The sequence below is a fragment of the Muscardinus avellanarius genome, assembly GCF_963383645.1.
Source record: "Muscardinus avellanarius genome assembly, chromosome: 8".
In the NCBI taxonomy this organism is placed as follows: domain Eukaryota; kingdom Metazoa; phylum Chordata; class Mammalia; order Rodentia; family Gliridae; genus Muscardinus; species Muscardinus avellanarius.
The window spans coordinates 75,926,852-75,945,223 of NC_137794.1; the positions used below are offsets into that span (position 1 = coordinate 75,926,852).

Genomic DNA, 18,372 nt, shown 5'->3' on the forward strand with positions numbered 1-18,372 from the left:
AATTCCTAGTAGTGATAAGTACCATAAAGAAAGAAAAAAACAAAACAGGGTAAACAGTATTTCAGTTAAGGTCCAATCAGAAGACAGAACACATAATCAGGGAAATTAGAGTAAAAAAAACTAATGAATATAGGAATAAGCCTGGTGCAGTGGCACATGCCTTTAAAACTAGTGTTTAGGAGGCTGAGATAGGAGGATCTTGGGTTTGAGGACAGCCTTAGCATTTTTTTTTTTTTTTTTTTTCTGGTACTGGGGATTGAATCCCTTCTAACTCTGAGCTACACCCCAAGCCCTGGTTTTTTTTTTTTTTTTTTTTTTTTTTTTGTCCTTTATTTTGAAATAGGATACCTTTAAGTTGGGGAGGGCCTCATTAAGTAACTGAGGGTGACTGCAGAGCTGAGATCCTCCTGTCTCAGCTTTCCAAGTACTGGGAATTCAGGTGTGCACCACCACCTACAGCTAGCCTCAGCATTCTTAGTGAGGCCCTCAGCAACTTATCCAGACACTTGTTTCAAAAAAAAAAAAAAAAAAAAAGGACTATGGGTATAGCTTGGAGGTAGAATGCCTCTGGGTTCCATCTTCAGTACTATACATACACAAAGAATATAGGAATAGTTGGGGGAAAAAAAAAAAAGGACTGTGGGTATAGCTTGGAGGTAGAATGCCTCTGGGTTCAATCTTCATTACTACACATACACAAAGAATATAGGGATAGTTGGAAGGAGCAGTTACTATTGATAGGGACAAAATAGAGTACCCAAGTAAGAACTCTTTCCCCCAAGCTGAGATCTGACCTTTTTCGTGAAAATTTGGCTGTGTCTCACTAAATGTCAGAGATGTGCTGCACTAGCAGAACTGACTGGAAATTGATCTTTCAAAACTCTAGGGCAAGGGCTGATAAGCAGTAGCCTATAGGCCATTCATCTGTTTTATGAATAAAATTTAATTGAAACAGTCCTTCCCAATCTATTTACCTATTGCTGCTTTCTTGCTACAAAGATAGAGTCAGAGTTCATGATCAACAATCCTAAAGTATTTACCATTTGTTCCTTTTAAGAAAAATTTTTACCTCTGCCTAAGTGTACTCTGGAAAGTTGTTCATAGGGAAATATGTTGCTATAAACACTTGGTTTTGAAACCTCCCGGGAGTAAGAGGGAGTGTGACAGGGTAAGTTGCTATCCTTTGGGTGTTTTAATCACCATGCCTCATAAGAGCTAAGTGCTAAAGAACCTGTTTGCCCTGCAGGAGCCTGCCAAGGACACTGGTACTGGGAAGGAGAACCCCTTGTATTATCTCTCTAGTATCTTCTACTGACAAAGCTTAACACTGGCAGTTAGAAAAAGAAAAGATATTTACGGAACCTTTATAAAGAATGAATTTGGAGCCATAAATTGATGATTGGTATGTAAACTGGAATTTATGGATTTGGGGAAGGGTAAGGAGGAAAGCCTTTCAGAAGAGGTAACTTTTAAGCATAGTCCTGACAAAAGGGAATGACAGAAGTAAAGTTCTTGCATATGGCTTGTTAAGGAAGTAAGCAAAACCTTGAAATTGGTTCGTCTTTAGACAATGGGAGAGTGAGGTCAGGGTGGTGGGCAGAAGTAGGTGGTGTAGGGTCTTAGGGGTATAGTAGGGATATTGTATGTGAGGGAACGAGTTAGAATACCACAGTTTTCCAGTATGGTAATGAAAATAGTGGTGACTGAAATGAGGCTAGTTACAGTAGAAGTATTGAGCAGTAGTCAGATTTGATACCTACTTTGAAGGCAGAGCCTCATGGCTTGCTGGCAAGTGGGCTGTAGTTTGAAGGGGGAAAGAAAAATTAAGTACAACTCAGATTTGGTTTGAGTAACGTGATGAATCTATTTGCTGAGAGGAGATGATTGGGAGAAAGGTGGTTAGGGTTACTGTTTAAATTTGAGACTAAAAGTGGCCAATCATTGGTATTAATGCTCTATATCTGAAACATGGATTTTTGAAATTGGGTTGCTCATTTGATATGCAAATACCTCAGAATATTATACAAATACATCAAAATCAGAAGAAATCTAAAACAGTTATGGCCCCAAGCATTTTGGGTAAGAGATACTGATCTGTATTTTTGAAATTGTTTCATTTATTTTTATGTGGTTTTATTTATTTTTATTGGGGTTTTAATTCAGAGTCATTCTACCTCTGAGCTATACACCCCTGCTCTATTTTAGATTTATTTTGAAACAGGATCTCATTAAGTTGCTAAGGGCCTCACTAAGTTGATAAGGCTGACTGCAAACCTGTAATCATTTTGTCTCTGCCTCAAAACTTCTAGGATTGCTGTTTTATTTTGTTTGTTTGTTTTGGTGCTGGAGTTTGAACCCAGGGGCCTTCCACCTCTGAGCCACAACCCCAGCCCTATTTCATTTTTATTTTGAAACAGGGTCTCACTAAATTATGCTGAGGTTGGCTTTGAACCTGTGATACTCTTGTCTTATCCATCCAAGTACTTGGATTACAGGTTATACCACCATACTTGGCTACTCAGTGAGATTTTAATTTTTTTCTCTGATTACTAAGTTGTAAAATCTTTATGTTTATTTTTTATTTTAACTTTTTAACACTGGGGATTGAATTTAGGGGTATTCTACCTCAAAACTACACCCCCATTTCTATTTTATTTTTATTTTGAAACAGGGCCTCACTAGGTTGGTGAGCATCTCACTACTTGCTGAAGTTGTCCTCAAACCTGTGATCCTTCTGTCTCAGCCTCCCGAGTACTGGGATTACAAGCTTGTGGCACCATACTACTTTTTATGTTTACTAACCATTTTAGGGTTTTACCTTTCTACTAGTATGTCATGTAGATGGACTTATGTGCCATGTAGCCTTTTGAATCTGGATTTGTAACATAATTCATTTGGGATTCATTCACGTTGTTGCGTGTATTAGTAATCTGTTTTGTTGTTGAATAGTATTCCATTGTTTACATATACTACAGGTTGTCTGTTTACCACTTCAGGGGCATTTCCAAATTTTGGTGATTACAAATAAAATAGGCATCAGAATTTCCACAAAGGCTTTTTATGACTGTAAACTTTTAATTCTCTTGGGTAAATAACTAGGAGTGGAATTGCTGGATTATATAATAATAATAATAATAATAATAATAATAATATAAAAAAACTGCCTACCTTATGGTCAGCACTTATGAGAATATTTATACTTTGTTTTCTGACATACTTATTGTGTTAAAATTCTTGTAGCAGTGTTTACCACTCCCAGACAGGAATATATATTATTCCCTAGTATAGTGTAGAGGTCATTAGAAAAAGCTATCCCCTATTACTTGCTTATCTTTTTTTTACCTGATTCCATTTGTAGTTTTAGTCTGAAGAAGAAAAGATAAGGATATCAATTTAGCATTTTCTTTCTTGTTTCTGAGGTTGAGAATTCTGAGAATTGTGTGGCCTTACATAATATTATGATATCTGGGGCCTAATAGGCAGGGGCTCAGCCTCCTGTATCCTGGGATTATATAGGAATTAAGCTGAGAGGCATTCTACCTCATAGTTATACCTCCACCCCCTTTTATTTTGAAACAGAGCTTGCTAGATTCCTGAGGGTTTTTTTTTTTTTTTTTTTTTTGTGGAACTGGGTGGAACCCTTCTTGGGCTACACTCCCAGACTTTGTATTTTTTTATTTGGAAACAGGGTCTCTTAAGCCAGCAAGGCTGGCTTTGGTCTCTGCCTCCCAAGCAAGGGGATTACAAGCCTGCGACACCACGCCCAGCTTCCTGAGGTGTTCTTGAACCTGATGAAATCCTCCTTTTTCAAATTTCCTAAATTATTAGGCTTACAGGTTTGCACCATTATGTCCAGCTGAATTTTTTTTTCTTTATTTGCCACATTTTGCTTGTCTGTTCATCTCTTGATGGCCAGTTGGGTTGTTTTACAAGTATTTGTTCAAAAAATGCTTTTTTAATTTTTTAAATTAAATTAAATTTTTATTTTTATTTTTTGAGGGTCTGGGGATGGAACCCATGGGCATTCTACCTCTGAGCTACACCCCCTGCCCTATTTTTTGTTCTTTATTTTGAAACCAGGTCTCACTGAGTTGCAAAGGGCCTCACTAAGCAGCTGAGGCTGTCTGTGAACCGGGATCCTCCGGTCTTAGCCTCCTGAATGCTGGGATTACAAACGTGTGTCACCACGCCCGGCTCAAAAACTGCCTTTTGTAATTAAAAAAGTATATATTTAGGATAGAAATTGCTGGATTATATGGTGATTTTGTGTTATTTTTTGAGGAACTTCCATATTGTTTTTTCACAGCCAGCTACATTTATTTTCCTCCCACCAGCAATTCAGAAAGGTTCAAATCTCTTTAAATCTTTACCAACACCCATTTTCTGTTATTTTGCTAATAGCTATCTTAAAGGTTATGAAGTGGTACGTATTATCTCACTGTAGGGTTTTTGTTTTTGTTTTTTGGTGTTGGGATTGAACTCAGGGGCGTTCTGCCTCTGTGTTATTTACCCAACACTTTTTTTTGTTTGTTTGTTTTGGTGGTACTGGGGTTCCTGGAAACCATTCTACCTCCAGGCTACACTCCCAGACCCATTTTTATATCTTTTATTTGGAAACAGGGTCTTTTAAGCCAGCAAGGCTGACTTCGAACCTGCACGATCCTCCTGTCTCTGCCTCCCAAGTGTGGGCATTACAAGCATCCATCACCATACCAACACTTTATTTTTGAAACAGGGTCTCATTAGGTTGCTTAGGGTTTCCCTAAATAGATGAGATTGGCCTCAAACCTGTGATCCTATTGTTTCAGCCTTCCAAGTACTGGGGTTACACTGTTTTTTTGTTTTTTTGTTTTTGTTCCCGGGGATTCTACATCTAAGCTATGCTTCCATCCCTGTTTTATTTTTCATTTTAAGTCAGGGGTCTTGTTAAATTGCTGATAGCATCTGTACTACTAGGATTGTAGACATGTGCTACCATGCCTGGTTTCAGCTGTGATTTTTTTTTAATACAAACCTAGTAATCATATTTTAATAAATTTCTGTGTAGTTTTTAAATTGATTGTACTAAGATGCAGATTTTATTACAAGTAATGATAAAATGCTGATTGTTTTAAATATTTTTCTTGGTTCTGGGAATTGAATCCAGGGACATTCTATCTCTGAGCTACACCTCCCTCGTTTTTATTTTTATTTTTTTAAAATTGAAACAGAGTCTTGTTAAGTTGGCCAGGCTGGCCTCAAACCTGTGATCCTTCTGTCTCAGCCTCCCATGTACTGGGATTACAGACCACCATTCCTACCTAAAAATTACTCACTTTGACAAATTGCGTTAGTATTAAAATAATGTTAAGGAATTGTGCTGGATGAATAGTATCTGTTCTCTTATTTAATGGAAATTTGTCTAGTATTTCACTGAGTATGATGTAGCTTCTGGATTGAGGCTGACATCAAAAAGCTTAATAGCAATTTGACAATCAATTCCAGTGTGGGGTTCTTTTGGTCATTATTAGGAATAGAATGTTCATTTAAAGGTATCATATAGAATAACTGCCCAGGATAGATAGAGACTATGTCAGAGAACCGTGACTAATTAGTTTTTTTTTTTTTTTTTTTTCAGAATGGCCAAAGTTTTCTGGTCTTGGACGAACAAAGATTTGCAAAAGAAATTCTTCCCAAATACTTTAAGCACAATAACATGGCAAGCTTTGTGAGGCAGCTGAATATGTGTGAGTATGAATAGCGTTTAATTTGTAGTTTTTAATCTCTTGATTACAGCTTTCTATACAAGCATCATTCCTTTTTGAATTTTAATTTTAGTTGTATGAATTCTGAATATTTTTCAGATGGTTTCCGTAAAGTAGTACACATCGACTCTGGAATTGTAAAACAGGAAAGAGATGGCCCTGTTGAATTTCAGCATCCTTACTTCAAACAAGGCCAGGATGACTTGTTGGAGAACATTAAAAGGAAGGTGAGCTGTTGTTAGCATCAGTTAGTATGATTGGCCAAGAGTTTTATTTCATCTATTGAAATTAAGAATGTATAGAAATAAACAAGTGTTCCTTGCTTGGGAAAAATTAGATGGATGAACCTTACAAAATTATCCTACCCCCTACCTTCTTCCCCTATGCCCAGTTATACTGAGGGCTCAAACACTTTTAGAGGGAAGGAGAATGTTTAAAACATTTTAATTGATTCTGATTGAAAAATGTTGACATCTCTTATGAAGAGAAGACTTCTAACTTGGCTGGACAGGAGTAAGCTTCTAGAACATTAGCTACCTGGAGAACTTAAGTATCCAGTATCCATAATAAGTCTCTGGCATATAGTAGGCATTTGGTTTTACAATTTTGAATAAATGATATCTTTTGCTGAAATAATATATTTTTACTAAATTCATAAATGGGGAGTAGGCCACAGAAAAAATGGCCTGCCATGTAGCCATTACTGCATAAAGTTAATTAAATGTGGAATGTAGTAATAAAGAGGCTTAAGGAATTACCAGGAATTTGGCAGAAGGGAAAAAAATATACTAAGATATTTCTGCTCATTGAAACTTAAAAAAATATGAAATGGGCTAGTCATGGTGGCACGTGCCTGTAATTTCAGTACCCTGGGAGCTTAGGAGGATCACATTTTTGAGGCCAGCATCAGCACCTTAGCGAGACCTATTTCAAAATAAAAAATAGGCGTGGGAATGTAGCTCAGAGGTAGAATGCCCCTTGGTTCAATCTCAAGTAACCCCCACTCAAAAAAAAAAAAAAAAAAAATTTGAAGTGATTATGCTTTTTCTCCCAGTGAACTGTGAAGCATATTCTTTCCCTAGAATTCCATACTGGACTTTTGGTATCAGATTGTACTTTTTGAATAAGCGGCAATAACCTCTTAATAGGGAAGCTTTGAATTACAAATAAGGGTGTTCCACATATGTTTGATTTTCTAAATTTGCTTTTTGGAAGGTTTCATCTTCAAAACCAGAAGAAAATAAAATACGTCAGGAAGATTTAACAAAAATTATAAGTAGTGCGCAGAAGGTTCAAATAAAACAAGAAACTATTGAGTCCAGGCTTTCAGAATTAAAAAGGTAAAGTATTACTTTTGAATATAATTCTGTCTTTGACTGGTATTTTAAGTAGTTAATTGAAGCCAAGATCAGAGGTTTAAAGTTTTTCTACAAGTATTGGTTGCCTTTACTTATTTTTTTGATATTCAGGATTGAACCCATGGGCATTCTACCTCTGAGGTACACCTTCAGCTCTTTTATACTTTTTAGTTTAAAACAGGGTCTCACTAAGTTGCTGAGGGTTTTGCTAAGCTACTGAGGTTGGTATTGAATCTACGATCTTCCTATTTTAGCCTGAGTACTGAGATTATAGTCATGCATCATTATGCCTGGCTTGCCTTTACTTTTTATTTGTGACCATGGATTTTACCTTAATAATGTCTTAAATATTGTGATCAAAAGAATGTATAAACATAGGTACATCAAAACTTTTTTTGTTGTTTTTCTGGGGATTGAATCTAGGGGCAGTCTATTTTCATGCTACGCTCCTAGCCTTTTTTAACTTTTTATTTTGAAACAGTATCTTGCTAAAATTCCTGAGGTTGGTCTTGAACTTGAGATTTTGTCATCTTAGCCTTTCAAGTATTGGAATTATAGGCTTGTATCACTATGTCCGGCACATCAAAAGCCAAATTATTACTGATGAAATCGTAGATTTTTATTGTAGTAAATACACTTCTACTTAGGCTAGCTTTTATGTTGTAGGCACACACAAATTTGGGCACTCAAAAAAACCTTAAATATTACCCATCCTTTCTTTTATGGCTATTTTTTAAAATTTCCATGTGGCCTACCTCTACTTCTTAGGAAAAATAGGACACAAAAAATAGGGGAAAAGGACACAAGAGAGTTGTCCTAATTGATAAATTATTTCACATAGACCTAGGAAAATGTTAATTCAAGCCTTTTTGTTTCAAAAAAATACTTTGTTTTGTTATACTGCATTACTTGGTAGCATTTTCCTAATTTGGCGACCGTTTTAACTTCTATATAGATTAGATATGTTTTACTTTTAATAAGTGGCTGGAATTTCTCTTTAGTCATTTTTCCAAGGACTTGAGACTAGTTATTTTGTTTTGTTTTTGTCCTGGGGATTGAACCCTGCCAGGTGGGAGGGGGGCATCATTGTACCTCCAAAGTACATCTTCAGCTTTATTATTATTATTATTATTATTATTATTAATTTTTGAAACAGAGTCTCATTAGCTTAGTAAGGGGGCTGGCCTCCAAGCTATCATCCTCTCTAGTACTGGTATTACAGACATGTACCACAATGCGCAGCTCTCTGATTCCTCTTTTGAATAAGACTTAATTAAGCTTTCCCATTTTGTGTATTTCATTTAACTACTTAGGACATTTACTATATTTATCTTGTTTCCACTAGCTGCCCTTTTACCCAGTTCTTGAATCTTAGTTTAGTCCTTAAGGAAATGGATCCCCAAATCATAAAGAAGTAACCAGCTCTTACTTTAGTAGGCATGTAGTAGCATCTTTAAATTTGAGTCAGAAAAAAATAGCGTTTTTTTAGTTAGTATTAAAGAAAATATATTTTTATATACCTTTGCATAAATCTATTTATTGGCTGTATTAAAATAGTATATATTGAGGAAAACGGCTTTTGTGGAGATCAACAAAAGATAAAAAACTGAAGTATTTAATAGATTATCTTTCATATCATTTTAGCATCAGCTTTTCTAATATTTAAAAACAATGGAGTAGTTTCAATTTAAAAAAATGAAATGAAAGAAATTACTATCACGGAAAGTATTGTTTGACATTATTGGATATGCTGAGTTTTTTAAATTATTATTATTATTAGTAGTAGTAGTAATTTGTACTGGGGATTCAACTTGGGTGCTTTCTACCTCTGAGCCATGCCCCCAGCCTTTTTTAAAATATTGAAACAGGTTCTTGCTAAGTTGCTGAGGCTAGCCTTGATCCCACAATTTTTCTGTCTCAGCCTCCAAAGTACTGGGATTTTAGGCATATACCACCACACCTGGCTGATTATGCTGGGTGTGTGTGTGGGGGGGTGCTGGAGATGGAACCCAGAAGCACTCCTGAGGTACACTCCCACTCCCAACTTGATTTTATTTTATTTTGAAACAAGATCTCACTGAGTTGCAGAGGGCCTCACTAATTTGCTGAGGTTGGCCATGAACCTGTGATCCTCCTTTCTCAGCCTTCCAAGTACTAGGATTATAAGAATGAGCCACCATGCCTGGCTTTTATTTTTTGTACTGGGGATTGAACCCAGGGGCATTATACCTTTGAGCTATACTCTCAGCCTTTTTTTTTTTTTTTTTTTTTTTAATTTTGAAACGGGGTCTTGCTAAATTGTTAAAGCTGTCTTTGAACCTGCAATTCTCCTGTCTCACCCTCCCAAGTACTGAGGTAATAGGTGTGTACCACAATGCTCGGTCTTCATATATACTGTTTTTATTTTTGTGATACTGGAGATTGAACCCAGAGGTATTCTGCTCTCAAGCTATATCCCCAGCCCGATTTCCTCCCTCCCTCCCCTCCCCTCCCCTCCCCTCCCCTCCCCTCCCCTTCCCTTCCCTTCCCTTCTTTTTTTTTTTTTTTTTGCAGTACTGGGGATGGTAACTAGGGGCAGTCTACCTCCAAGCTACACCCCAACTAATTTTTTATTTTTTATTTTGAAACAGAGTATCACTGAGTGGCAAAGGGCCTTACTAAGTAGCTGAGACTGTCCTTGAACCACAGTCATACTGTCTCAGCCTCTCAAATGCTGGGATTAGGAGCATGTGCCATCATGCCTAGCCTGATTTTTTTCTTATTTGAAAACAGTTTTTCAGCAGGTTGATGAAAATCATACTATTTCCTGAGGCTGTCCTTGAACATGAGATCCTCCTGTGTCAGCCTTTCAAGTACTGATATTACAGTCATGCACTACTATGCCTAACCTGATATGCTGTTTTTAAAAAGTATAATATTGAAGCCAGGCATGGTGGTGCATGCTTATAATCCCAGCATTTGGGAGGCGGAGATGGAAGAATCGTGGTTTGCAACTTGGTGAAACCCTGTTTCAAAAAAATAAAGCCTAAAAAAATAGGACCGGGGATGTAGCTTGGAGGTAGAATGCCACTGGGTTCCATTCCCAGTACCCCCCCCCCACAAAAATAATAAAAATAAAAATAAAGACTTAAAAGAAAAATAGGGCCAGGGCTATCGCTGGAGGAACAGTGCCCTTGGGTTCCATTCCCAGTACCGCAAAAAAACAAAAAATGAAAAAGACCCCCCAAAAAACCACCACAAAACATTTTAGTTGTTTGCATATGCTTGAGGTAGAACCCCCTCCCCACAGTGTACTATGATATAAAATAGTGATTTTATATTTATTTTGAAACAAGGTCTCCCTAAATTGTTGAGGCTGGCCTAGAACCTGCAACCCTTCTTTCTGTCTTAGCCGCCCAAATACTGCAATTACAGGCTTGTACCACCACTTTTGGCTTGAGATAGATCTGAAGCTATTTTTTAGAGCCTGACAGATTTTAGTTCAACTTTAATAGTTAAAGAATTATATGTGTGGCATTGGCAAGTTCCCTCAGTTCTGTGCATCTCGATATCCTCATCTATAAAATAAAAATCATGATTTCTTTCTTGGCAGTTTTTAGCAAAGTTTAAGTAAATAATACACATAAAATGCTTAGCATACTGCTTATCAAGTATTGGGTAAATGCCACTTTGTTTCCTAAAGTGATTCATTAGTTCTAAATGTACTTGGTAGCCATGGTTTAAAGGTTAGCTTATTAAACAAAAGGTAAGGGACCAGATTATTAGAAGTTGTAATTTCCTACTACTATATGGGTATAGGTATGTATCTTTAGGTTTTTGTGAATAAATTGCCATGAATAGCAGGTATTATAATTCAGAAGGGATGATTCTGGATTGTGCTGAGATAGTTGCCATTTCTATGAATTGAACCAGTTTTTGGGTCTCAAAAATAAATAGTAAAAGCAAGTGTAGTTCTCAGTTATTCTTATTGAAAGATATTGAGGCTTGGTTTTCTTACTGAATCTTCATTGTTTTGTTTTTAAATAAATAATAAAAATAGTGAGAATGAGTCCCTTTGGAAGGAGGTGTCAGAATTAAGAGCAAAGCATGCACAGCAGCAACAAGTTATTCGAAAGGTAAGAGTTTTTTTCCCTGTGACTACAATCTGCATTTGCTTAATGAGTAATGTTTATGACCCCAAAATGTTCCCATTGAGTAGTCAGTAATCCGTGTGTGTGTATGTGTCTGCCTGTCACTGGAGATTGAACTTAGGGACATTCTACCTCTGAGTTACACACCTAGACCTATTTTATTTTTATTTTGAAACAGAGTCTCTCTAGGTTAATGTTAAGTCTCACTGTTTGCTGAAGTTGTCCTTGAACTTGTGATCTTCCTATTTCAGCCTTCTAAATACTGGGATTACAAGTGTGTGCCACCACACTTGGCTCTAATTTTTTATATATTGGATACACAAACAAGGAAAACTATGAAATCAGATTAAGCCAAGTATTATATATTCTTTTTTTGTGTGTTTTCTGATGCTGGGGATTAAACCCTGGGTGCATTCTACCTTTGAGCTATACCCCCAGCAATATTTTATTTTTATTTTGAAGCAGAGTCTAAGTTTCTCATGCTGTTTGAGAAGCTGTTATCCTCATGTTTCAGCCTCCCAAGTCTGGGATTAAAGATGGGCACCAGCCGGACGTGGTGGTGCACACTTGTAATCCCTGTGCTTGGGAGCCTGAGACAGGAGGATCGCGCAGGTTCGAAGCCAGCCACGTGCGCTGGCTTAGGAGACCCTGTTTCCAAATAAAAATGTAAAAATAGGTCTGGGAGTGTAGCCCGGAGGTAGAAGGCTTTCCAGGAACCCCAGTACCACCAAAAAAGAAAGGCCCTTGAACTAAAAAATAGCCTTATGACTGAAAGATTCTGGGTCTAGTAGAACAGGCTTAAAGGAGAGGCCAGTAGCAGTTTTAGCGTGTAGTGAAAATAGGTAAGCTATTTTCTTTCTTTTAAATCAGTATGCAAATCAGTATGAGGGTTTAATTTAGTACTGCTTAAACTTCTTTTGACAGCTAATACGGAATAGCCCTATTTTTTATTTCTTTTGATACAGAAGGTTGAACCCACAGACACCTAAGAGCTACACTCCCAGTTCAGTTTTACGTTTTTATTTTGAAACAGCCCCCTCGGGTTGATGACATTGGTCTTGAATCTGTGATCCTTTTGTCTCATCCTCCCAAGTACCGATATCATAAGCATGTGCCACTACACCTGGCTGTATAGCCCTATTAATAATATCTGATTTGAGCTGGGAGTGGTAGTGCATACTTGTAATCCCAGTACTTGAGAGGCTGAGACAGGAGAATTAAAGGTTTGAGGCCAGCCTCTGCAACTTAGACCCTGTTTCAAAATAAAAAATAGTGTGATGTGGTGGGGCATGCTTGTAATCCCAGCATTTGGGAGGCTGAGACAGGAGGATCATGGTACAAGGACAGCCTCAGCTACTTAGTGAGGCCCTTTGCAACTCAGACCCTGTTTGAAAATAAAGAATTGAATAGGGCTGGGGGTGTAGCTCAGAAGTAGAATGCCCCTGGGTTCTATCCTTAGAATGGGAGGGGGGGAGGCAAAAACGTAGTAGCTTGGAGGTAGAATGTCCCCAGCACAAAGAAAAAAGAAAGAAAGAAAAAGAGAGAAAACCTGATTTTGATTTAAACCAAAGGCTGAAACAGGAAGATCACAAGTTCAAGACCAGACATAGCAACCTAGTAAGACTCAGCAAGTTTCAAGAACTGTTAAAATAATTTAAAAGAAATTAAAAAGTAATGGAGTTACAACTTGGAGATAGAAAGCCCCTGAGTTCAATCCCCAGTACCAAAAGAATATCTGATTTAAAATGACACGTATTTTAATGTACTTGCTGGGAAAAAAATCTTAATATTTTTCAGAAAGCAAAGTTCTGGTTAAATATTAATTTATAATATTCCTTAATTTTTAGATTTTTTTTCTAAAAGCAAGTTAAGTTGGGAAAGTAGTTAAATTGTATTTTAATTATTTATGAACACTAATATCTGCTCAAATTTGAGTTTGAATCTGTTTTGTAAATTGAACTTTATATAAATGCATGACAAATAATATTTACTATGCCCCTGGAATTGGTTCCTAAAACTCTATCATTTAATCTTTGACGTTGGATTGAGAGTAGTATGTGTGAGATACCAGTTATAGAACTTGTCAAGTACAGAAATGCTATAATAAATGTTAGATACTATAATAAATGTTAGATGCCTCATATCTCCTTTAGAGAAAAAGCCCTGCCCTACATGATACAGAAGTGTTAAAAGAATAATGATGTGGAATACATTTAGCCAGTGACTTATGTTCTCTTTCACTCTAATTTCTTTTCTCCGAAACTGGGGAATTGAACCTAGGGTTATACTTCTGAGCTATATCCCCAGCCCATTTTATTTTATTTTGGTACTGGGGATGGAACCCAGGGGCATTCTACCTTTGTGCTGAAACCCCAGTCCTATTTTTTTATTTCTTATTTTGAAACAGGATCTCACTAAGTGCCTCACTAAGTAGCTTAGGCTGGCCATGAGCCCTACCTCAGCTTCCCAAGTATTGGGATTACAAGTGTGCAGCATCATGCCAGCTATTATTGTATTCTGAAATAGGGTCTTTCTAAGTAGTTGAGGCTGGCCATGAACTTGTGATGCTCCTGTTTTAGCCTCCCAAGTTCTGGGATTACAAGCGTGTATCATGTCCGGCCCATTTTAATTAATTAATTAATTAATTATTTTTGTGTGTGGTACTGGTGATGGATCCCAGGGGCATTCTACCTCCAAGCTACACCCCTAGCCCAAGTTTTTTATTCTTTATTTTGAAATAGGGTCTTGCTAGGTTGTGAAGGGCCTGATAAGTAGCTGAGGCTGGCCCCAAACCTGCGATTCTCTTGTCTCACCCTCACAAGTACTAGGATTACAGGTGTGCACCACCATGCCTGGCTCACCACAAATGTTCTTAGCATTTTTCTATTACATTTATATTATGAGTTTTAAAAATTTGAAGTTGAATCATTCCACAAATATCTTTAAGCTTGCTTCTTTTGTTGTTGTTGTTATTGTTATTACTGGAGATTGAAATTAGGGACTTTCTACCTCTGAGCTATTTTTTTTATTGTGAAACAGGGTCTCTTTAAATTGCTGAGGTTGGCCACAACTCTGTTTCTACTGTCTCAGCAATTTTGTACTGAAGCTGATAATTTCCTATGCCAATACTGCTGGGCTATGGATTATACTTTAAGAAACACTGCTATAGTCAGGCATTATGGTGCATTCCTGTAATCACAGTACCTGGGAGCCAGAAACAGGAGGATAGTAGATTCTAGGATAGCCTCAGCAACTTAGACTCTTAGCAACCAATCTAGATCCTGTTTCAAAATCAGTACATAAAAAAAAGGCCTAGGGAATGGAGCTTGGTGGTAGAACACCTCTCAATTTGATTACCAAGTATTACAAAAACAAAAAAAGGAAGGGAAGGAAAAAGAAATATTGCTATAAAATATGAATTCTTGATTGTATGACTCATCTGTTTAGTAATTCTTGGTAAATTTAATCAAGTATAAAAGATTAAATAAAAACTGGGCATGGTGGCACACACTTGCAATCCCAGTACTTGGGAGGCTGGGACAGGAGGATCGTGGTTTGTGGACAGCCTCAGCTATTTAGGCCCTTTGCAACTCAGTGAGACCCTATTTCAAAATAAAAGAAGAAAAAATAGGGCTGGGTGTGTAATTTGGAGGTAGAATGCCCCTGGGTTCCACCTCCAGTACCGCAAAACAAACAAAAGATTATATTGGTATCTCTTGCAGGAAGCTTTGACAGGCATGTTTTAATAGTAATTTTTATAGACTCAGTAAACATTTTCTTAAAAATTTTATGATCTTTTCTGAGGAAATTAGCAGTTCTTTTTGCCTCTATATTACTAATGTATGAAAAATGGCCAGTTTACTCTTATACATCATAGTGTAATCTTGAAAGCACTTTATGTAAGAAGTTGGAATCTATATCCAGTCAAGTTTTGTACTGTCCTCAAATAACTGCCTGGAAGCGGGTATGTTTCTTTACATATATGTTAGTTATAAGATGCATCTGAATTTAAAATGTTAATATATGAGAAATTATGTGACCTAGAATAGAAGACATATATCATCTTAATTTAGTTTTATAAGGCTTGGTAATGTGGACTAATGAATAACATGTCTGTGATAGAACAATCTTTTTCTTTTAGATTGTCCAGTTTATTGTTACATTGGTTCAGAATAACCAACTTGTGAGTTTAAAACGAAAAAGGTAAGTTTTTATAAAACATTTTAACTTGTACATAGACAAATATTTTAGTTTTTAACATGAATGGTCTGTGTTTGCTAAGTGTATTCATAATGCACCAAAAGAACAGTCTTCCCTCAGTAAATTATATTCTAAACATATTAAGAGTGATTTTACAAGCTGAGTAGTGGTGCACACCTGTGATCCTAGTACTTGGAAGGCTAAGACAGGAAGATTTCAGGGTCTAGGTCAGTCTCAGCAAGTAGTGAGACTCTCAGCAACTAATGACCCTGTTTCAAAACAAAAGAGTGGTCTTACAGGTTGAGAATCCCTTACCTGGAATGTTTGGGACCATAGTGTTTTAGATTTCAGATTTTTTCCTTCAGATTTTGTAATATTTGCATCATGAGACAACTCTGAATGTGAAATTTATATTTCATACACACCATATGCACATAGCCTAAAGATAATTTTTTTGTGTGTGGTATTGGGGATGAAACCTAGGGGCATTCTACCTCCGAACTATACCCCCATCCCTATTTTTTTATTCTTTATTTTGAAACAGAGTCTCACTGAATTGCAAAGGGCCTCACTAAGTAGCTGAGGCTGGTCGCAAACCATGATCCTCCTGTCTCAACCTCTCAAATGCTGGGATTATAAGCATGTGCCACCACTTCCAGCTTGTCTGAAGATAATTTAAACACAATATTTTTAATACTTTTTTGCATGAAAAATGCTTACATATCAAGTAACTAAAGGAGCTGGGAGAATTTTTTTTCCCTTGGTGCTGATAAATTGTTCTGTACATAAATTTGACTATGACCCATATATGAGGTCAGGGTTGGAATTTTACATTTATGACGTCATATTGGTGCTCAGAGTTTCAAATTTTTGTATTTTTGGAATAGAGATGTTCAACCAGAATTTCTTTCTGCTGTCATTCTTCTGATGCCTTTAAAGAGAATAACCTAGTTACTTTACATACTATTAAAAATTTTTTAAATTCACATTAGCAGTTTAAAGGTATATTAGGAGGCCTAAGTGAGAGAAATTCTAAAAATGAGGCCATCTGTTGAAAAAAAATGATGCTTTGATTTCTCTTATATTTAATCAGTCATAGTCCCTCCTTTTTTTGTGTGGTATTGGGGATTGAACCCAAGGACATTCTATCTCTGAGCTACACCAGCCCTAAAAGTCTTTATTTGTAGAGGGCCTCACTAAGTAGCCGAGGCTGGCTGTGAACCTGCAGTCCTCCTCAGCTTCCAAAATACTGGGATTACAAGCATGTGCCATTACGCCTGGCTAGTCATAGTATTTTTATATAGCCTTTTTTTCTTTTTTTATTTATTTCTTTTTATTTTTTATTTAGAAAGTCTTGCTACATAGCATATGCTAGCCTTCAACCTATAATACATCTGTCTCAGTACTGGGAATATGGGTGTATACCACCATACCTGGCCTAAATGTGTAGTTTAACCATTTGCAGGTATCAAAACATTTACAGGTATCAAATAATTTAGCTACCATTTTTACAGCTAAACCAAAAGAATAATTGACAAAAAGAATAGTTGCGAGGAGAGAAAGATTTGCTGGAAGGCTAACACTAGTTCTTATTACCTATTTATTTTATATTATGTAAGTATAATTATAAGGAGTTGTATGTAGTTCAGTAGGCAATGAAGTATATCTGGAGAGGCTAGTCTATTTTAGTTATATAACAAAACATTATAGAAAAGTGAAGAACTAAAAGTCCTACATATTCTTATCCCCCAGTTTCTATTCTTAAGATATATGGAAGTTTTTTATTCACTATTAAAATGTGTTATGGGTGCTATGGTACATACCTGTAATTCCAGTTCTTGGGAGGCTGACACAGAAGGATCACAGTTTGGAGGCCAGTCTCAGCAACTTAGTGAGAACCTATTTCAAAGTAAAATATAAACGGGTGAGGTTGTAGCTCTGAGAAGAAAGCCCCTGGGTTCATTCCCTAGGATTCCCCCCCCCCAATAAATGTTTGGGTGTGTGGAAGTTATTAGAAACATTTTAAATATCTTGTATTTTTGCTTCATGGAATCGCATAAATATTCTTCTAATTTCCAGACCTCTACTTCTAAACACTAATGGAGCCCAAAAGAAGAACCTATTTCAGCACATAGTAAAAGAGCCAGCTGATAATCATCATCACAAAGTAACTTTTTAATGTATATTTTGTGTTTATTGTCTCAAACAAAACTATATTATGGTATTTCATGCAAAGAAGTTTAGTAAATAATAATAATATCACATGCTCATTTCCCAGCTTTATTAAGTCATGACTTTTTGTGTGTGTGGTACTGGTGTTTGAATCCAGGTTTATTCTACCTCCAAGCTGCACCCCTGACCCTTTTTTATTTTATATATATATATATTTTTTTGTTTGGAAATAGAGTCTTGCTAAGTTGCTGAGGCTAACCTGGAACCTGTGATCCTCTCTGCCTCAACCTCCTAAGTACTGGGATTATAGGTGTGCAACAGCATGCCAAACTAAGTCATGACATTTTTATTATTCACTTTAGATTATTTTAAGAAATAATCATTACAAATTTACAAATTGTCTTTTTGCCTATTATCGTTTGTTTCTCTTCTATCTTGAATCATTTTCTTTGCCATTTTATACTTATCAATTCAGAAACAATATTTCATACTTCTTGCATGTATTTAAATTTCATATAAATGATATCATTTTGTGTATATTGCCTTTTTAAAATTTGGTGTTACTTTTGAGATTTATAAAACAGTTCATTGCAGTGCAATGAACTGTTTTTATCAATTTGAACATTATAATGTAATTATGGTAGTATAATATGATTGTAAATTTTTGTTCTGGTTATTTTGTTTCTAATTCTATTATGAATGGACTGCTTTTTCTCTAGCGATTTTAAAACATTTTTGTTTACCTTTGTTTTTGTCACACTTTCTGAC

The 18,372-nt window shown here is 36.3% G+C and overlaps 1 protein-coding gene across 3 annotated transcripts in view; it reads left to right on the plus strand.

The window, feature by feature from the left end:
• Nucleotides 1–18,372, plus strand: part of HSF2 (heat shock transcription factor 2) — a gene marked incomplete at both ends in the record, with an annotated part of 45,774 nt that overhangs the window by 5,694 nt on the left and 21,708 nt on the right. For all 3 annotated transcript variants that reach the window (XM_080700333.1, XM_080700331.1, XM_080700332.1), the window contains 6 exons: nucleotides 5,618–5,726; nucleotides 5,844–5,971; nucleotides 6,960–7,084; nucleotides 11,142–11,217; nucleotides 15,374–15,435; nucleotides 17,512–17,599. In XM_080700333.1, coding sequence (XP_080556459.1) covers nucleotides 5,618–5,726; nucleotides 5,844–5,971; nucleotides 6,960–7,084; nucleotides 11,142–11,217; nucleotides 15,374–15,435; nucleotides 17,512–17,599 — 588 coding nt within the window. The remainder of the gene's footprint in view (nucleotides 1–5,617; nucleotides 5,727–5,843; nucleotides 5,972–6,959; nucleotides 7,085–11,141; nucleotides 11,218–15,373; nucleotides 15,436–17,511; nucleotides 17,600–18,372) is intronic.